Raw genomic sequence first — 18,954 nt, 5'->3', positions numbered from 1 at the left:
TCTTCAACGTGGCTAGGAACTCGAATTGGGCCCATTGGGCTCCTTGTAATGATCACCTAGCTATAAAGAAACTGGGGTAGCTCTCCTCTTTTGATAAACTCTAAAAGGTGCTTGGATGTCCTCATCAGCCGGATGATGAAATACGCATTATTTTTTGCCGTTACATTAGTGGGATGAATGCCCATAGATTACATAAATTTGAGGTTAATTTGGGGCATCAAGTGGTCCCCTAAATTGGCTTCAAATCCTGACACTACTTATCTAAATTTATTTTCTTAAAATTTATTGGGGGGAAATGGTGTCAAATGGTTAGGAATATGCATTATGATGAGGATATCCAAGCACTTATGGCTATATGATCATCACATGGAGCCCACAGGACCCAACTCGCATTCCTAGCCATCGTTGAAGACCCCACATTGGGTACATGCACGTGGGTAGAGTGGGTTGCTTGTTTTGAGCGTTTGGACCATTGGATTGCATAGGCGCATTGATCGGCTCGTTGGATCGTGCACGATGGACCTTTGGACTACTCTTGATCGTGGACCACCCCATTAGCCACCCCATTAGCCACGAATAGGATATGATAGTTTAGATTTATTTATTTTGAGTAGTTTTTGTTATTTATTTTATTATTTTTGGATTATTTTATGTTTTACTTGAGACATTAGTTTTTTTATGAGAATTCTTTCCTGGGATGTTTTTCGTAATAGTCTTTTTTCGAGACTAAAAGGTTTGGACACCTTTTAGGGTTTGTTTAGTATGAACCATGAATGAAAAGAGTTTCCTCTCCTTTGCTATGCGATTTCGCAATTCATCCTGCGATGGGATTGATGGTGTGAAGCCATTTGGGAAGTGATACGCTTAGTTATCCTCTTGTTTTCTCTCTCTTAAGGTACTTCTCATCTCTCTTTCTTCATCTTCAGCCTCTCTCTCTCTCTCTCTCTCTCTCTCTCTCTCTCTCTCTCCTTTTTAATGATTCTAAAGCAACCTACACCTAACCTACGCCCAACTGAACCCAAGCCGTAGCCGTGATCAGTACTGTAGGAATGGTACCACGTGAAGTGTCTGTATGGACGGCTCCAATCCGTGGTCCCCTTGCTTCAAATTTTCGACTTCCTTCTTCCCTTTAATTCCCTAACCTATTAACCCTAAACCCTCAAATCTCTATCCCCAAAATCCTAAATCCTCAAATCCCTATATCGAAACCCTAAATTCCTAGTTTATTAATTTCCCAAAACTTATTCCCTACATTCCCTAACCCTTAAAACAACCATAAACATGTAAAAACCTTAGAACTCAAGTGATTCCATGAATGTTCAGATTTAATACCATTGCTAACTGGGAGTCCTATCTTCTACACGACACAACCCTAATTACTTGATACTTTATAAGAATCAAATTGCGGAAGCGTTAGGTGTTTTGAACCTGAGCAAGTTACAAATATGAGTTTCTTTAACTTGTGGTAGTTTAGCGTTATTTTGTCTTTTGATTGCTCTAGTTAATCCGCTATCTAGTTTCAACATATCATATTAGGTTAGATCATCTTGTCTTGCATCACATTAGTGGTGGGTGCCATAGCTTTCATGAATTTATAGCCAACTTGGGGGCATTTCAGTGGCCCTCCAAATCGACGTCATTATTCATCTGAATTTAAATTTAATTTTTTCTTATAATTACTTAGGGAGAGTGATGTCAAATGCTTAGAGATATACATTAGTGGGATAAATGCCACACATTACATGAATTTCAGGACTGCCTGGGGGCATTCGAATGGCCCCTAAATTTGCGACATTATTAATTTGAATTTAATTTCAATTTTTTCTTAAAATTTCTTAGGGGGAATGATGTCAAATTCTTAAGGATGTGCATTAGTGGGATGAATGCTATAACTTGCATAAATTGTGGGCTAATTTGGGATCATTATAAGCCGGTTAGGTTAATAAAATTACCAGACAAATCAAGACAAAATTCTTACCAGAGTGTGGACTGTTACATCATCATAAACATGGTCAAAACAAAAAGAATATATATTTGGAATCTTAATATTTGGGATTTTATCCATATTTTCAGATATTTTTTAACAAAAAAAGAGGACCATTACAGGGGGGAGTAAGAACCATTATGCCCCCTTATCGGGCGTTATGCCTCCGTATCAGCCAATACTTGTATCAATTTCTGTGTGCACCGATATGCCCACTGAAGCTGATACGGCACACCATGATGTGTGCGTGGGTGGGTGTGATTCTCATTCGAAGGGCATCATAATTCATGTTGCATATGAACCAAAAGTTTGGTTAATTTTGTCTTTTTGACGACGACCGTATAGATGATAGGTCACTAGAATAGCTTTTCATCTGGTTCTCTTTTCCTATTTCTTGGTCTGATCATATTCTTGTTAGAGATGAAAATATTATTGGCTTGAGAAGAAAAAAGCGTCATTGTTGGATATGGGCCCACGGGGGCCACTTGTGAGCAACCACTAATGGGTGGGTCCCACATGGTTTTTCCTCCAATATCTCTTTTTCAAATTTCAATCGGAATTTAAAATTTTGAATTTTAGATACAAGGAAGAAGATTGGGATGATGGAGATAGATCGTATGAGATAGGGACTAGCACTATCGCATTTGAACTCCTCCAATATCCTCTTGATCCCTCTTATAAAAGAGGAGGCTTACTCTCGTTAGAGGCATTTCAACTGATTGAGTTTTCTAGAGAGAATAGAAAGAGGAATAATACCCATTGTCCATTAGGGCTGCTTCTAGACAATCTAAACCGTTAATCATGTCTGGGGACAATCTTAATGGTAAAATTAGTGGGGTGATCAGATCTTCTCTGCTCCCATAGTAGTTAGGTGGACTGTTGGACGTAGGCTGTCTATCTTTGGCTTTGTGCGGTTGCGAAGATCCCTAAAATTGTGTAGATATGCTGATCGTGTGGGCCCACCCCTTTGAGCGTATCATCATGATCTTGTGAGCTTGGTTTACAATGGGCTCCACTTTGTTAAATTAGAAGACCTACGTAGAGGTTGGAAAATGCTAACGTAAGCGGAAAGATTGATTGGGGAATCATAGATGGATGGAACCCCACTTACGGTTGTCAACATGTTTGGTTCAAGTTGGATATTGTTGCACCTGTATCTGGACCTAGGGGATTCAGAATCAGGTTCAGATATGTGGCCCATTTGGGTACCAGATTAATCCGTCCAAATTTCCCATTTTGTCATATCAGGTCAAATTTTGAGCATGAATTAGGATTCATGATGGGGTTTGAATCTCAAATTGAGTCTACAATTGGGTCTGAATTCAAGTCGGGTTTGGATTTGGATCTGGATTTGGGTCCATATGGGTAGTATGCCCATTCTTTAATTTTTAAATAACAAACACAACTAATTAAAGGATAAAAAAAATAAATCATATATTTGGGTAACGGAGTCGAGCAGACAAACCAACCTAACCCGATTCTAGTAGGATACGGATTTGAGTCAGGTACTCTTTCTGATTTCTAAATAGGATTTGGGTCTGTGGACCTGAATTTGACTGGTTATTAATTGGGCCTGGAAGCTGGATCCAAATATGGTTCAGGTTGGATGCTTCGGCTTGTCAATGGATCTGAGTACCCATTGATGATCCTAACCTTGCTTGAAGGGTTTCCTGATCTTTAACTCGAGCTCCCTTGTCAATGTGAGTCATGTGGCATGGGTGGGTGGTCTCTTCTGCAATCATGAGGTAGCACTCAAGATGTGTATGTATTTCTTGCTCTCTATTGGGATTATGAATTTCGACAAGGTTGAGCTCTAGCCCTTCTAGAACGTTTCTTCTTTTTATACCTTCTTCTCCAGTCCAATAGTTGATGGACATAGAGGTAGTTTTGCTAATGAACAACGGAGACCATCTCAAAAAAAAAAAAAAGATAGAGAAAAGGAAGAAAAAGCGGAAAAAAAGAAAAGAAAAGAAGAACACCTAAATGAAACTCATGCCTGTGTATGTTGGTGGGAGTTGCTATGAGATGTTTTGGACTTGTGGTTGTGGGGTTCTGGATGTCTCTTATCTTCGCGTTCTCCAAGAGGTTCAGGTAGGAGGATGTTCTTGACTTTCTAGTGCCCTATTGGTATCATCTTCTTCTTCTTCCTCTTCTTCTTTTTTTCGGGGGGGGGGCTTATCTTGTGCCTTTCATTATCTTTTTTCCCCCTTTTTGGCTTGCTGATAATTAAAAAAAGGTACATGAGATACATAAATTCATCAAAGAGGAAAACAAATCAAGAGTACAACTAATGTCATCCAATGATGGCATACCTTATCCTGTAATCAAGTCCACTTTAGAAACTCCTTTCTTATGAGTCTGTCACATCATTTGCCTCTAGGATATGTGAGAAAGCTGCATCAAGCACAGGGCATAATTCTCAAGTTTCTTCCACTCCATCTACCAGTCCTCAAAGCTAATGTTAGCCAAGGCTCTGCCATTTGTGGTTGGCAGACCACAGAATTATATAAATGAGAAAACTACTCTTAGTGCTTCTCCTTATAAATGATTTTTCTGACTCCTGCAAAACAGCGAGCCTGCAACTGATGCTGCACCCATTCTCAGTGATCTCCTGAAAAGAAAATTTCTGAATATTCAGGATTTCCCTACCAAATGAAGCCTTCATCTCTTGACATGATTTAATTTTATTAGTAAGCACAAATTTGTGGTTTTTCTTTTTTTCTTTTTGTTGTCTTTGCATTTTTAGCTTCTTTTATAAATTATCAATTCTATATATATAAAAAAAAAAAGTCAGTACAAGTACATTCCCTGTTCTTTGAAAGATGTTCTATAGATTGTGAGCAATCAGAGTCATCACCCACATTTAGGTAAATAAAAAAGGACCACTTTTTTTCTTCTTCAAAGAGCTTATTTTCGTGACATTTTTGTAGTTGTATGATTACATATATACAGTTAATACATTAGCGCTTGCCTGATATTTTTTTTTCCTGGTGCAATTTTGCCTTTTGGTGATATGAAGATAAACCCAAGCTGCCAACAAATTTTGAAGAAGATACATGGACAACCTTGAAGTCGGCTATTAATGCTATATTCTTGAAGCAACCAGATCCTTGTGACTCTGAGAAGCTTTATCAGGTGCGCCTTTTTTCTGTTATGAAGATCTATTACAAATTGGTGCCCAACAAGTAACCGCCTCTCTTGTCCATAGGCTGTTAGTGACCTTTGTCTGCACAAGATGGGTGGAAATCTTTATAAACGAATTCAGCAGGAATGTGAAGCATACATATCTGCAACTCTACAGGCATTAGTTGGCCAAAGCCCAGATTTAGTGGTTTTCTTATCACTGGTGGAGAAATGCTGGCAGGATCTTTGTGACCAGATGTTGATGATTCGTGGTATAGCTTTATATCTTGACAGAACGTATGTCAAGCAAACCCCAAATGTTAGGTCGTTGTGGGACATGGGGTTGCAGCTATTCTGCAAACATCTCTCTTTATCTCCAGAAGTTGAACACAAGACTGTCACCGGCCTTTTAAGATTGATCGAGAGGGAGAGGTATTTTTGAAAGCTTTTAGGACTCCATATTTCAACTTCATTATTTATGCATATTCAGTTGTGTGACAGACGTTATTTTTTTGCTTCGAGAACATATTTACTTTTATGGTCTTTCAAGGACCAGAAGGCTTTAACCTTCTTCTTCTTCTTCCTCTTCTTTTTCAAAGTCATGCATTGCTGTATAGCATCTGTTAATGATTTTTATATGCAGTAAATGATTCCTCCATCTGGTAATGATTGTACTTGCTTCATTCAAGCTAACTTTTATGGTATGGAACTTGAAGTTTAACAAGTTATGGACCTGAAAATTCAAAGTTCTTTTTGCCTTGTAACATGTATAACATCTGGTAATGATTTTTCTATGCACACAGGCAGATGCATGCTTGTGGACCTATTGTCTTGTGTAGATAGTTCTGCAGGATGGCATTACTGTGAGCTAAATGAATGTAAAGAAGCGATGAACATTTTCTCGACCAATAGTGGATTCTTTTCCTTAAAAAACTGAACTCATTAACCCAAAATTGGAAATTTTGAAGTGGGTTAGATGATACTCAAGTCTGTCGTAGCAGCAGCTTTTCATGCCTGGAGCTGGGGTATCTCTAGAAATATGGGTATGGCCGATTTGGATGGGTAATGCCTGGTTTGATATCTTGTTGCTGTTAACCTGGGAAGGGGTGTGGAAGCAAATCCTCAAGAACTATGCGGCATCTTTGTTGGCTAGGTTGTGGTCCATATGGAAGGAGCGAAATAATGGAGTTTTTAATAATAGGTTGGAGTTGTTGAATGAGGTCATTTGCAGGGTAAAAGGAGGGTTCTTGTGTGGTGGTAAGCAGTTTGAAAGCCTGCAAAGCACGAGGTTGTGAGGAATTTGTTCAACTCTGGGGGTAGTGGTGTATTTTTGGTCCAGATGATTGTTTATCTTCTGGCTTCATGTTGTTTCTTTTTCTTTTTTTTCCTTTTGTGTGTGTGTGTCTTATTTAATGAAGCTACCATTCTCTCTCAGAAAACAAAAAGAAAAAAGAACTTCATAGTGGGTAGGGCATGAATGAGACAATGTTGGTTTCTTTTAGAATCTTTGTTGTCTGATGAGTAAGATTTTCTTACAGGACAAACATAACCCTGCTCCTAAAGCAGAGTTTTAGAGTTCCATTCTCTGGAAGAGGTCAAGAATGCACACCTTTCACTTTTCAGTTTCTTTGAACTCCTTGCTTTCACCTTCTCAATACCTGTTGGGGTTTTTGAGCCACAGTAGGAACAACTTTGATGGACCAGACTTGGGAGCACAAAAGAAAAGTTGCAAAATTTGTAGTTTCTAGTGTTGATGAGAAGAAAGTTCTGAGAGGGGTCTTTTGGGTTTGGCATACTCAAGTTTGGGGTGCCTGTTTTGAGTTTGGGGCTGTTCCTACTGTTGTAGGACCATTTTTTGAGCACAGGTTCTTAATATGTTCTCATAGAGGGGCAATGCATATTTTCCTTAATTTGGTTTACAGAATGCTCAATGAATATTAAGTGAGATACCTTTAAATAAATTTAAAAAAAAAAAGAAAAAAAAAAAGCAACAGAATGGAATTCATAAAAGGAAAAAGGAAATATAGAAAACTGAAAAGCAAAAGAACAGAAAACAGAAAAGAGAAGCAAATTTGCTGAGATAGCAGACAACCCTTAACAGCCTAGGAAACTAAGATCATAATCTTTCAGGCTCTTGACGTTGATCGCCCATTCGAACAACATTCTTTTGGCCCTGGACCCCACTGCGGTGGCAGGAGAGGAATTATCATTGAAGCATCTCTTGTTCATCTCTTCCCAAACGGACCACCAGATAGCGAGGATAGCCAGACGCCAGATGGTCGATCTGATCTTTCCTAATTTGAACCCGTGCCAGGACAATAGAAGGTTGGTTGCCGTGTCTAGGATGCACCAATTGATCGAGAACCGTTGACAGAAGTCGACCCAGATTTGGGATATGAAAGAGCAGTGCACCAAAAGATGGTTCACTGACTCGACCTCTTGCATACAGCAAAGGCAAACATTAACGATCTGCATTCCCCTTTTTCTGAGGTTGTCTATGGTAAGGATTCTGTTTCGGCCCACCAACCAACCGAAGCAGATGAACTTAGGAGGCGCTGAGTACCTCCAGATGAAGGGTGAAACAGGGGAAGACGGGGAAGATATTGGGGAGATATGGGAATAGAGAGATCTGACTGTAAAGGAACCGGATTTGCCTATCCTCTAGAATAGTCTGTCAGTCGCATGGAGCTGCGGCATAGTCTTGGATATGCAATCCTGGAGGTCCATATATTCTGAAAGTTCGCGATCGTGAAGGTTCCTTTAACATTTAATTTCCCAGACTATTTAGGTAGCCGTAACTGAATAGCAGTTATTGATGAAGATGCTTTTGTCAGGAGCGAGGCGGTAGATGCTTGGGAATTGGGTTTTCAATGCTTCGTCCCCCACCCATAAGTCTTCCCAAAAGCGGATGGAAGCTCCGTTACCTAGCTCGAAGCTTATATTTTGGAGAACTACTTGCTTCGCCCGAAGAATCCCTCTCCATAAATATGACGCCTTGTAGGACGAGGAGTCTTTGGTCCACCATCCTCCTATAGATGAGCCATACTTTCCTTTGATTATCGAGGACCATAAAGCACCTCTTTCGGCGCCTAGCCTCCAAGTCCATTTGCCGAGCAGGGCGAGATTCATGAGTTTCAGATTTTTGACATTATCGCCGCCTTCTCGGAATATCTTGTAGACTTCCTTCCATTCAAGAAGGTGGATCTTTTTCTGATTTTCCTTCCCATACCACAGGAAGTCCCTTCTAATATTATCGATAGACTTTAACACTGGAGCAGGACATCTTAACAACGGCATGAAATATAGGGGAAGGTTTGATAGGGTTGCTTTGATAAGGGTTAGGTGACCTCCCAGGGACAAGTAACGACATTTCCATCTGGCCAGGCATTTCTGAAACTTGCTAATTACCTTATCCCACATCGATTAAGGAGGAGAGGCAACGGAAAGAGGGAGACCCACGAAAAAAGTGGGGAAGGCGTCTGCAGGGCAACCAAGGATAACGGCATACGAGTGGAGGTCCTCTGATTGTACATTGATCTGGAACAACTTTGATTTACCCATGTTGATCCTCAGCCCTGAAACTACCTTGAAACAGTGGAGAGCCGCGTGGAGATTTTCGATGATAGCCACTGAAGGTTCTGAAAAGATGAGAGTATCGTCGGCGAACTGAATGTGGGTGATGGGAGAGGGCATCCCTGGCATAACTATGCCTCGCAGAATTCCTTCTACCTACCCTTCATACAACATTTTGGAAAGAGCCTCGCCTACAATGAGGAAGAGGAGAGGGGACAGGGGGTCCCCTTGGCGCAGCCCTCTTGAGCTTTTGAAAAAACCTTTAGGAGAACCATTGAGAATAATTGAGAAATGTACCGATCCGATACAGGCTTCTATCCACTTTCTCCACTTAGCCCCAAAACCCATTCGGGTCAACATATAGAGAAGGAATCCCCAGTCAACATGGTCGTAAGCCTTGGCCATATCTAGCTTGCAGAATATGCCCTTAGAGCCTGACTTGTGGCAAGAGTGGAGGACCTCGTTGGCAATTAGAGCGCAATCCATGATCTGTCTGCCTTAAATGAAGGCATTTTGATTAGGCGAAATTAGCTTCCCTATGACTTTCGATAGGCGGGTTGTTAAGATTTTGGCGAGAATTTTGTATGGGCTCCCGACCAAGCTGATTGGTCTGAATTCGGAGAAAGAACTAGCCCCACCCACCTTGGGGATGAGGGCAATAAAGGAAGCCCCAAGCCCTTTCAACAGAATACCTCTGCTGTCGAATTCCTGGACAAAGAGGAGAACATCATGGCGGACAACCTCCCAAAAGGTTTGAAAAAAGATGATCGGAAACCATCTGGCCCGGGAGACTTCTCCCCACCCAAAGTGTCAACAGCGGCCTTGACCTCATCTTCAGAGAATTGAGATTCAAGGGGCTCGGCTTCAGCTGGATCCAATCTACTAAAGTTGACGAAAGCAAGGCGCAGTCTAGCCCAACTTTCAGAGGACAAGAGATCTTTGAAATGATTGATCGCAAGGTCTTCTATCTCCTGTTTATCTTCGATGCAGACACCGTTAGCAGAGACGCTGACTATGGCCTTTGTGCGAGAACGCATGTTGGTAATACTATGGAAGTATTTGGTGTTTTCTTCTCCCTCAACTACCCATCTGGTTCTAGATTTAATCCACTAGGAAGCTTCATCTTCCAGGGCTCTCGCTGAAAGAGTCTGGATAATACTGATGCGCCTGCCAAGGAGGTCAGTCGAAAGGTGGTTATCTTCAGCCTCTGAATCGATATGTTGGAGCTCCGCGAGAAGAGAATCTGATTCGGCCTCTCTCTTTTGAATAACCTCCTGATGCCACTCCTTAAGTTTAAGTTTGATGAGTCTGAGTTTACGGATGAGCTTATGCCCAGCGAATCCTTCCACTTGGAAGTTCGTCCACCAGTCTGCTATCTTCTGACTGAAGCCTTCTGTGTTAGGCCAAGAGGAGTTGAATCTAAACGGTTTCAGACCCCAGTTATCTTCTTCCATCTGAAGAAGGATCAGACAGTGATCTAAGGTAGTTCTTGGCATGGCAATTTAAAGGACTGAGGGGAAGGCCTCAATCCATTTGAGAGAGATGAGGAATCTATCCAGTTTGGATTGGATGGGGACTCTGCGACCATTGGTCCATGTGAACCTCGCCCTTAACAGCGGGAGGTCGATTAGCTCTTGGGACTGAATCCAATTGGAGAATCGGTGCATAGCTGGAGATACCCTTCTCCTGCGGGAGTGTTCTTCCGCGAAACGGGTGACATTGAAGTCACCGACCACGCAATAAGGACCTGAAAAGGATTGTCTGACTCGGGTCAGCTCGTCCCAGAAGTCAGTCCTAGCAGAATCAACAGAATGCCCGTAAACTACAGAGATGAGGCATTGAAAGTTGGACAACTTATCTTTAAGGATGACCGACACCGAGGAGGCGCCTCTTGAGGAGGACAGGAGATCCCACTTAGAGGATTTCCACGCAACCTCTGTTTCCAGTCTAAATCTAATCAGTCTCAAAATAGAAGAGACAGACATAATGTTCTGCTTAAAACCCAAACCTGGTTAATGAGCCGCATGGTTCTGCCAGCTTATATTTTCTAATAATGGCAAGATCCTATAATGGAGCATATTTCATGGAAATGCCTTGCTAATTTTCAGCACATATTTCATTGCTTGTTTACCTCAAAGCTTAAATTTCTTAGAAAAATTAGGTTGTTGCTGCTCCCCTTGTATGCTCACATAATTTTATGTTATCATATAGATATGCAGTCTCCAGTCCTACTATATTATCTTATCTTTGTCTCTAATACTTGAGTAACTTAACAGAATTCTCAAGAATCGATTTCTTTATACCATTCTTCCCAAAAATAATTCCCAAAACTTCTTCTTCTTCTTCTTTTTATTTTTCTGTATTGTTAGTTTGTTACTAAATTTAGCTGTGGAAGAATGCTAGATTATCCTCCACTATCTTGCTACTTTTTTTAATTGCTATCTTTCTTTTAAGAGAATTGTTTTCCAATTATTATCTAATGTGTGACAATCTGTTTTCTGTTAATCAGATTAGGTGAAGCTATCGATAGGACTCTGGTTAACCATCTCCTGAAGATGTTTACTGCTCTAGGAACCTACACAGAAAGCTTTGAGAAGCCTTTTCTTGAGTGCACATCTGAATTTTATGCTGCTGAGGGTGTGAAGTACATGCAGCAATCAGATGTTCCTGATTATTTGAAACATGCTGAGGTGCTTTGTTGTGATTTCTTTCTCTATCAGACACCCAATACCTCTGTTTTCTCTTTCATAGATTTTAATCTCGTATATGCACAACACCACTCACCACTATCTAATAATTATGGTACTTCAATTTAATATGGTTGGGTCTTCTTCAGAAAGTTTTGATGTGAAGTATACTTTCAGTTAAGGTTGCATGAAGAACATGAAAGATGCTTACTCTACCTGGATCCAAGTACGCGGAAGCCCCTGGTGGCAACTGCAGAGAGGCAACTTCTTGACCGCCATATATCTGCCATACTTGATAAGGTGGTGGCTTATTGTTTTCTTCCCAAAATTTTCAGTATTCGTTGTGTTGTTTATACTGTCATCTCTTATTAGTAGCCAAGTATGGTTTTTACGTGATCAGGGGTTCACATTGCTTATGGATGCAAATCGCATTGAGGACCTTCAGAGAATGTATGTTCTGTTTTCAAGAGTTAATGCTCTCGAATCACTACGTCAGGCCCTTAGCTCATACATTCGAGGGACTGGGCAGGGTATTGTCATGGATGAAGAGAAAGACAGAGATTTGGTTTCCTGTCTCTTGGAGTTTAAGGCCTCTCTTGACACAATCTGGGAAGAAAGCTTCAGCAGAAACGAAGCATTTTCCAACACCATAAAAGATGCATTTGAGCATCTCATTAATCTTCGTCAGGTCAGCATGAGCGTGATCTCTGGTTCCTTGTTCTTTGCAGCTAATTGCATTTAGTGTGGCTAGAACCATGTTTATCTTGCCATTATATCATTTGCTAATTCTCAGACATAGGAACTTCGGGCATCCAAGGACCAAACTTATCTTTTTTGCAAGCATATCCGATGTATTGGATCTGCAGACAATGATGTGAGAGTGACTAGAAATTGGTCTGATTTGAAGGTCTATTAAGTTGACTTCCAAACAACCCCAAGACCATGTGATTTGGTATGAATTGAGTGAGCCTTGACTGATTTATGGAAGGGCTGTGATTCTGTGACGGGATTTAAATGTATGTTAATTATTTTCAATATGTCATAAAAGACGATTAATATTATAATTAATGAATGGTTAGAACTAGGTTAGGGTTTCTTTTGCATTTGGAAAAGTATTTTGCCATGGAAGATTTTTTATTTTTTATTTATAAATAGTTGAATGAATAAAAACTTTGAGTTTTCTTTACTTCCCTTTGATCTAACTGTCATTGGTGGTGCAACTCCACCTTGAGGATTGTTTTCTGTGAGGTACCTAAAACAGTTCTTTATTTACATTGGTAGACCCCATCATGCAAACAGTTGTTGCGACTTGCAATGAGTAAAGAAAAAAAATGGATCTTAATTGCTTATATATCACGAGTTTCCCTCTTAATGCTATTTAACTACCGGTTACTGTTTCTAGAGTTGGCAAACCCCTATTAGTTAGTAAATTGAGCCTACTTAGGCAGAATTATCAGGGCTGAATCATAGTTTCTCAAACTAGACAAATCACAAGGTTTCAAAACTTGGTTTTCGGTGCCCAATTTGTCTGGCATTGAGTCTGAGTCATATCGTTGACAATGCGACTTAGGTTGAGATGAGTTGTGAAACCAACTCCAATTTGTTGAATGCTAAATCATAAAAATCATAGAATATAAAAACCAGAAAACCCTTCACAAGAAGTTTTGAAACATTATCACCAAATTATGTATTTTGGCATACTTGAAGATTCAGAGTGGCAGATATGACAAATCATGATCAACCAATCCTCAATACAGCATAGAATCACGTGGCACCTCAAACCAATCATTACTTGTGATGCCCCATCATCGACTGCATGTCTCATCCAATTCAGCATGTTCAGATGCTATCCCCTCCATTATCATTATGGTTGCTTTTGGCCTCTACTGGACATAATGCATCCTCCGTGGGGCTGTCAATGGATCGGGTACTGTTATACTTGTATTTGGATCCTACAAAGGGAGTTGGGTTCCAGTGTGGGTACCATATTTGATGTACCGAACCAAAATTTGATGAGCTCAAGGTACTCGTTGGGCATGCAATCGGTTCTTCATTAAAGGATATCATAGGTAAGTCGTGTCCAATCCACGAATCTTGGAACTTCTTCAGTAGAATTAGGGCTGTTGTATTTTTCTTCTTAACCTTCTATGTGTAGGCCAAAAATCAAGCATGACCACTTCTTGTACAAACTGAAAACCCATAGTATAAAGGAGGTGGATTGGTAGGCCAGGGCCTGGACTTGAAGAAGAAGAAGAGCTAGGCATGGGAGGGGAGGAGGAGGCGGCTTGGTAGGGCCAATGCCAGGTCCAGGCCCATAAACTTAGCCCAAGGACCTGGCCTGGTCTTGAAATCCAGGAAAAAGAAGAAGCACCAGGGCTGGGCCCCCTAAACTCGGCCCAAGAGCCAGGCCACGGTTTGAAATCCAGATCTGGCAAATGATTATTGGCACTGCCTGACTTGTTCCAATATCAAGTACATACTAATAACAATCAGTTAGCAGTTCGTATTTTATAATATCAAGAGATGAATACTAAACGTGGCCCAAGTGCCAGGTCCCAAACCTTTGGTCAATGGATGATTATTTTTAAATAATACGTTTGAGTATCTTTGGTTAATGGATGATAATTTTTTGGTCGTATGAATAATACCAAGTCACATGAGAAGGAGGATTACGTCAATGAATGATTATTTTTGAATAATACGTTTGAGATTCTTTGGTTAAGGGATGGTTATTTTTCTGTCATTCGAGTAATGCTAAGTTACAATCCTCAAACAGTATTCATGATCATCTGACTTGTATTCGAGCCCATGCCTTAGTGGTAGTCAGAGTATGTTTCAACATTGAGTTCTGATGTTCGAGCACATACCTAAAAAAATCATCTGACTTGTATCGAGCATCTTCTCACAAGGATTCAATCATCATTGCCTGTACTAGTATGGTAGTTGTTTTGTTTTGTTGCCCCTCTCACCCTATATTTCAGTACCCTGAAATTCTTTGTAATCATACTTTTTTATACTTCAGTTAGTTTTAACCAAGCTTTTGTGATATTTTGTTCCTTCTAACAGAACCGACCTGCTGAGCTGATCGCTAAGTTTCTAGATGAGAAGCTTCGTGCTGGTAACAAGGGTACTTCTGAAGAGGAGTTGGAGGGTACACTGGATAAAGTTTTGGTCTTATTTAGATTTATCCAAGTAAGCTACTGGGTGTCTTTTTTTTCTTAGTTATGCACACTTCTGGGCTCTTGCTTTAATAATGTATCCATACTCCTAGTTGCCTTTCATGTGCTGGTAATTTTAGTCTGTTCTAGCACTTATCATCAGGGAAGTTCTTGCTGTTACATGCTAAGTTGTGTGTATTTTCTTTCCTTATAATTCAGGGTAAAGATGTGTTTGAAGCATTCTACAAGAAGGATCTTGCTAAGAGGTTGCTGCTGGGAAAGAGTGCATCTATTGATGCTGAGAAGTCGATGATTTCTAAGGTAAGTGTTGGATTACTTTAAACAGTTGTGTTAATGCATTCTTTAGCTGTTTTGTTGAACATTTATCAGTTCTGTAATTTATGTTTCATATTTTTTTTCTACAACTTCCCATCACTGTTTTCAGCTCAAGACTGAATGCGGGAGCCAGTTTACAAATAAGCTCGAAGGAATGTTCAAGGTGTGCAACTTCAACTTCCCAAGATTTTCTTTGGCCAAGGATTTGAGGTTCATGTACCATTTGGCTCTTGGACTCTTGTCACAAAATATTGGTGTCTTCTTGTTGATGGAGCAAGTTTAATGTTGTTTGAGATTTAAAAAGAAAATGTAAAAACGAAAAAGAAGAAGAAGATGATGATGATGACTTGCTATAAGGAATTTATATTAAGCTATTCAACATTCCAAATAGAGGCACAAAAACATCCCTAAAGATGAAATCATGTTAAACAAAGAAACCAATTTCTCAAAATTGGCAACAAGTATTCTTGGACTTTTCTTCTCCTTCTGCACATCAATCCATTCTCTGTTTGGTGTTGTAGTCTCCCACATTGGGAAATGTCGAAGCTTAGCAGAACCCTGACAAATCTCTTTAGCTGGTACAAGTGGGGAGGCATGTCGGTCTTCACTAACACTTGCAAAGTTACTGAAGGAGGAAGTTATGACTCACCAGAAGTAAGTTGTGGTTAGGGGTGGCAATGGGCCAAGGTCGCCCACCCTAGTCCCCTAAGCCTTGGTTCCATCCTTAATCGGGGTGAAAAGGACCTAGCTTTACAAGGCTGGCCTAGTAATGAAAAGAGTTAAATGATCAAAGGTTTGAAATAATCCAATCTAGGATTTTTTTATTTTATTTTATTTATTATTATTATTTTATTATTATTAATTTTTTTGGGGGGGGGATTATCCTCCATCTACAATGAGTCCCAGCATATAAACAGGTTTTGATCATTGAAACATGACACATATCAAGCAGTGTTTGTGAAATATCCGTGTACAGTGAATCAGGACTGCATGCAAGTGTCTTTGAATTGTCCATTCTTTTCGTATAATAGTTGCCCACTGTATGATTGGATTGGTTCAACAGTCCAGGCTGGGTCACTCATCAGTAGCCTAGAACCGACCTGGATAGAGGCATGCCTTGATTTCAAGCCTAGGCCCTGGCCCTACAGGGCCGGGCTGGGCGACCTAGCCCATTTCCACCCTTAGTGGTGGTTGCCCGGAGGCATTTCTTGCCTGATGCGAAAAGCTCCCATCTTGGGGAACAAATTTTAAAATGCCTTTAAGCCCTATCTTAGAGAACTTATTTGAAAACTCCATAAACCTAATCATAGAGAACTTGAAAAGGTCCTTAAGCCCTAGCATAGAGAACTTATTTGAAAAGGTCATTAAGCCCTATCTGAGGTCTTTATCCTGCACTGTCAAAGAATCCACACACATGCAAGTTCAGAGAAAGACATGAATTTGAACTTTTATCATCCTGAAGGAATCCATCCACACGGCAAGGTCCTAGGTTGGCCATGAACTAACAAGAATTCAAATTCCATCACCTACTGAGGGGTTCCTCCACCTAGATGAAAGGAGCAACTCCATGGAATTCGGGCCTAATAAGAGTTCATTTTATCGTCTCTCTACATCCTCTTTGGAAGACGGTGGTGGTGTAAGGAACAGATCCTTTGTTAGAGCCTCGTGTCTCTAGAATAAGGTCTTTTGCTTTTCGTAGAGGACTTGATTGAAGAATAAACTCCAAAATTCCAGTGGAAGGTTATTAATGTGTCTATACCCAATTAGTTACGAATTAGTTGGGATAAGGCTTAGATGATGGTGGATGAATTCGTCATCTCCAAAGAAGAAGAAGAAGAAGAACAAGGACAAGAAGAATAAGAAACTTAGGAGTAGGCTGTGTGCAAGTAAGGCTAAGAACTGCACTGGTTAGAAAAACGTTTATTTGGTTTAAGTTCAAGGGTCTAAAAGGGCAAGGGGAGGACCAAAAGGACGTGGCTGGAGGTAGTCATAAAAGATTTCATAACTATGGTTTAACTGAGGATATGGTCCTTGATATGGTTGAATGGTGGAACGGAATTTGTTTAGCTAACCCTATTTAGTTGGGATAAGGATTAGATGATTATGTTTATCGAGTTATGGCCGTGGTTTTGTCTTTTTCAGGCACGAGGTTGGTGTTGAGGTTGAGGCTACCATTGAAGGTCTGGATGGTTGCATAGTTGCAGGGGAGAAGTTAAAGGTTTGTTTTGCCAAAGGTATGGTCCAAAGCTGGCTTGCAAAAGATCCGAGAGTTTGGGTTATTTAAGAACAAAGCTGGAGAAAGAGGGGTATGAGGAGGGGGGGAAGGGGTTGTTATGCCAGATAAAGGGCATTCTTGCTGAGATATAGCTGCGGACATGCTAGTAGGGAGAAATGGGAAGTAGTAAAAATTTGGATCCATGTTCATCAAAAGGTACATGTAGTGTGACATGGGTAGATTTTCTTTTGGTAGAAAAAAGGCAATTTGAAGCCTCATTTGTGGTGTAGTGTATGATGCTAGATATCCCTGTTCTCATCACAACAAGATTGGAGACTATTTTGTCGATGAAGATTGTAGATTGGGCAGGCCTTAGATGGGGCTTGTTGAGACAAGTGATTTCATTTTAGCAACCAAATGTTGGGGTTGGTAGTTCATGCTTGAATCCCATTCAAAATATGTACAGACTAAGTGTCCTACTGATGTCATCTGGCAGTGTCGTGTGTTGAACACTTCAACTGAGGTGTCCAAATATAATTGTTGAAGAAATACTCATTAAGGATTTGCTCTTTGTTGCTGCCAGCACCATCACTCACCAGTTCAAGCAAAAACCCAAACACCTTGTTTGCACAACCAACAACTGTCAACACTGCCAAGAATCATGTGCAAAAAATGAGAGAAAATAAGGTGGAAAAAGGCACTAATACACAAATCCATCATCCATGGGACAAAAGGTTTACGTGGTTTAAAACAAAGGGCTACATTCATGGGCAAAGTGGCAAGCAAATGAATCCACTATTTTAGGAAGAAATTACACCTTGGTGTAGAGAAATAAATACTCACTAATTTGAGGAAATTTATGCCTAATCACCTCCCTTTCCACCTCCAAAGACAACGACAAAGAACCACAAAATCCCCCTTTCATGCTATCATCATTGCTATTTCAAAGCACCCAATCTACCGTCAAGAAACACATATGTTGCTTCTGTGAGTTGAAGGAATGAAAAGAAACCCTTGGAGGAATCTCCAACTTGTGAAATCTCACCCAAAGAAAACCCCCTTTTCTTTTTTTTCTGTCCACCGCTTTCTTTTTCTCTCTACACACTCTTTAGCATACAAGAGACCGTTTATACTCCGAGAGACAATCCTCGCTGCAATTTATGAGAAAGACAAAAATGCCCTTGGAGTCGTGAGTTTGATATCACCAACCCAAAAGTTGAAACACCACCCCAATACTCCCACTCTATAGATTTTACTTCATTTTTCACTATAGGTATTGTGAATCATGAGCCGTATAACAAAAAACTACAAGTCTACAAACTTTGTATATAATAAGAAAGCACAAGCTTTGTTGTTGTTTTTGTTCTTTTCTTAGGGTTTTTTAATTTTTTAAGAGAGTGAGTGATGTTCATACAAAAAGCTATTTCTTTAGATGATCATTTGTGATTTTTATTTATTTATTTTGTGTTGCTCAATTATTTTTAGACTATGAGTAATTGGATTTTATTTGAACTAATGTGAATATGATTTTCTAATTTTCTTTATTTTTAATGTTTTCATTGCTGTATTTTTTTAAAAAAAATTAAATTATTATTTGTTTGTGTGGAAGTGTGCCCATGACAAACATGTCTAGGTAACGCTGTTGAGAAGAAAACTCTGGATAGGGAAGACTTGAGAGTTTGATCGCTTCAAAATCAGAAGAAACAAATCAGATGCTGTTTCAAAAATGGTTGATTTTTGGGGTTTGCATGCGTGCGTGTGGGTGGGTGTAGGTGTGTGTGGGTGTGGGTGTGCGCGCGCGCGCGCGCGCGTGTGTGTGTGTGTGTGTGTGTGTGTGTGAGCAATGGCATTCAGTTTCTGGTGTCTTGTGGACTACCA

The 18,954-nt window shown here is 40.2% G+C and overlaps 1 protein-coding gene across 1 annotated transcript in view; it reads left to right on the top strand.

Annotated features, from left to right (window-relative positions):
* Nucleotides 1-18,954, top strand: part of LOC131242564 (cullin-4-like) — a 61,152-nt gene that overhangs the window by 18,486 nt on the left and 23,712 nt on the right. The window contains exons 2-9 of the mRNA XM_058241286.1: nt 5,004-5,119; nt 5,193-5,539; nt 11,190-11,370; nt 11,545-11,667; nt 11,768-12,055; nt 14,434-14,559; nt 14,745-14,846; nt 14,971-15,024. Coding sequence (XP_058097269.1) covers nt 5,004-5,119; nt 5,193-5,539; nt 11,190-11,370; nt 11,545-11,667; nt 11,768-12,055; nt 14,434-14,559; nt 14,745-14,846; nt 14,971-15,024 — 1,337 coding nt within the window. The remainder of the gene's footprint in view (nt 1-5,003; nt 5,120-5,192; nt 5,540-11,189; nt 11,371-11,544; nt 11,668-11,767; nt 12,056-14,433; nt 14,560-14,744; nt 14,847-14,970; nt 15,025-18,954) is intronic.

The sequence above is a fragment of the Magnolia sinica genome, chromosome 1, assembly GCF_029962835.1.
Source record: "Magnolia sinica isolate HGM2019 chromosome 1, MsV1, whole genome shotgun sequence".
In the NCBI taxonomy this organism is placed as follows: domain Eukaryota; kingdom Viridiplantae; phylum Streptophyta; class Magnoliopsida; order Magnoliales; family Magnoliaceae; genus Magnolia; species Magnolia sinica.
This window is presented reverse-complemented; position numbering and strand designations above follow the sequence as displayed.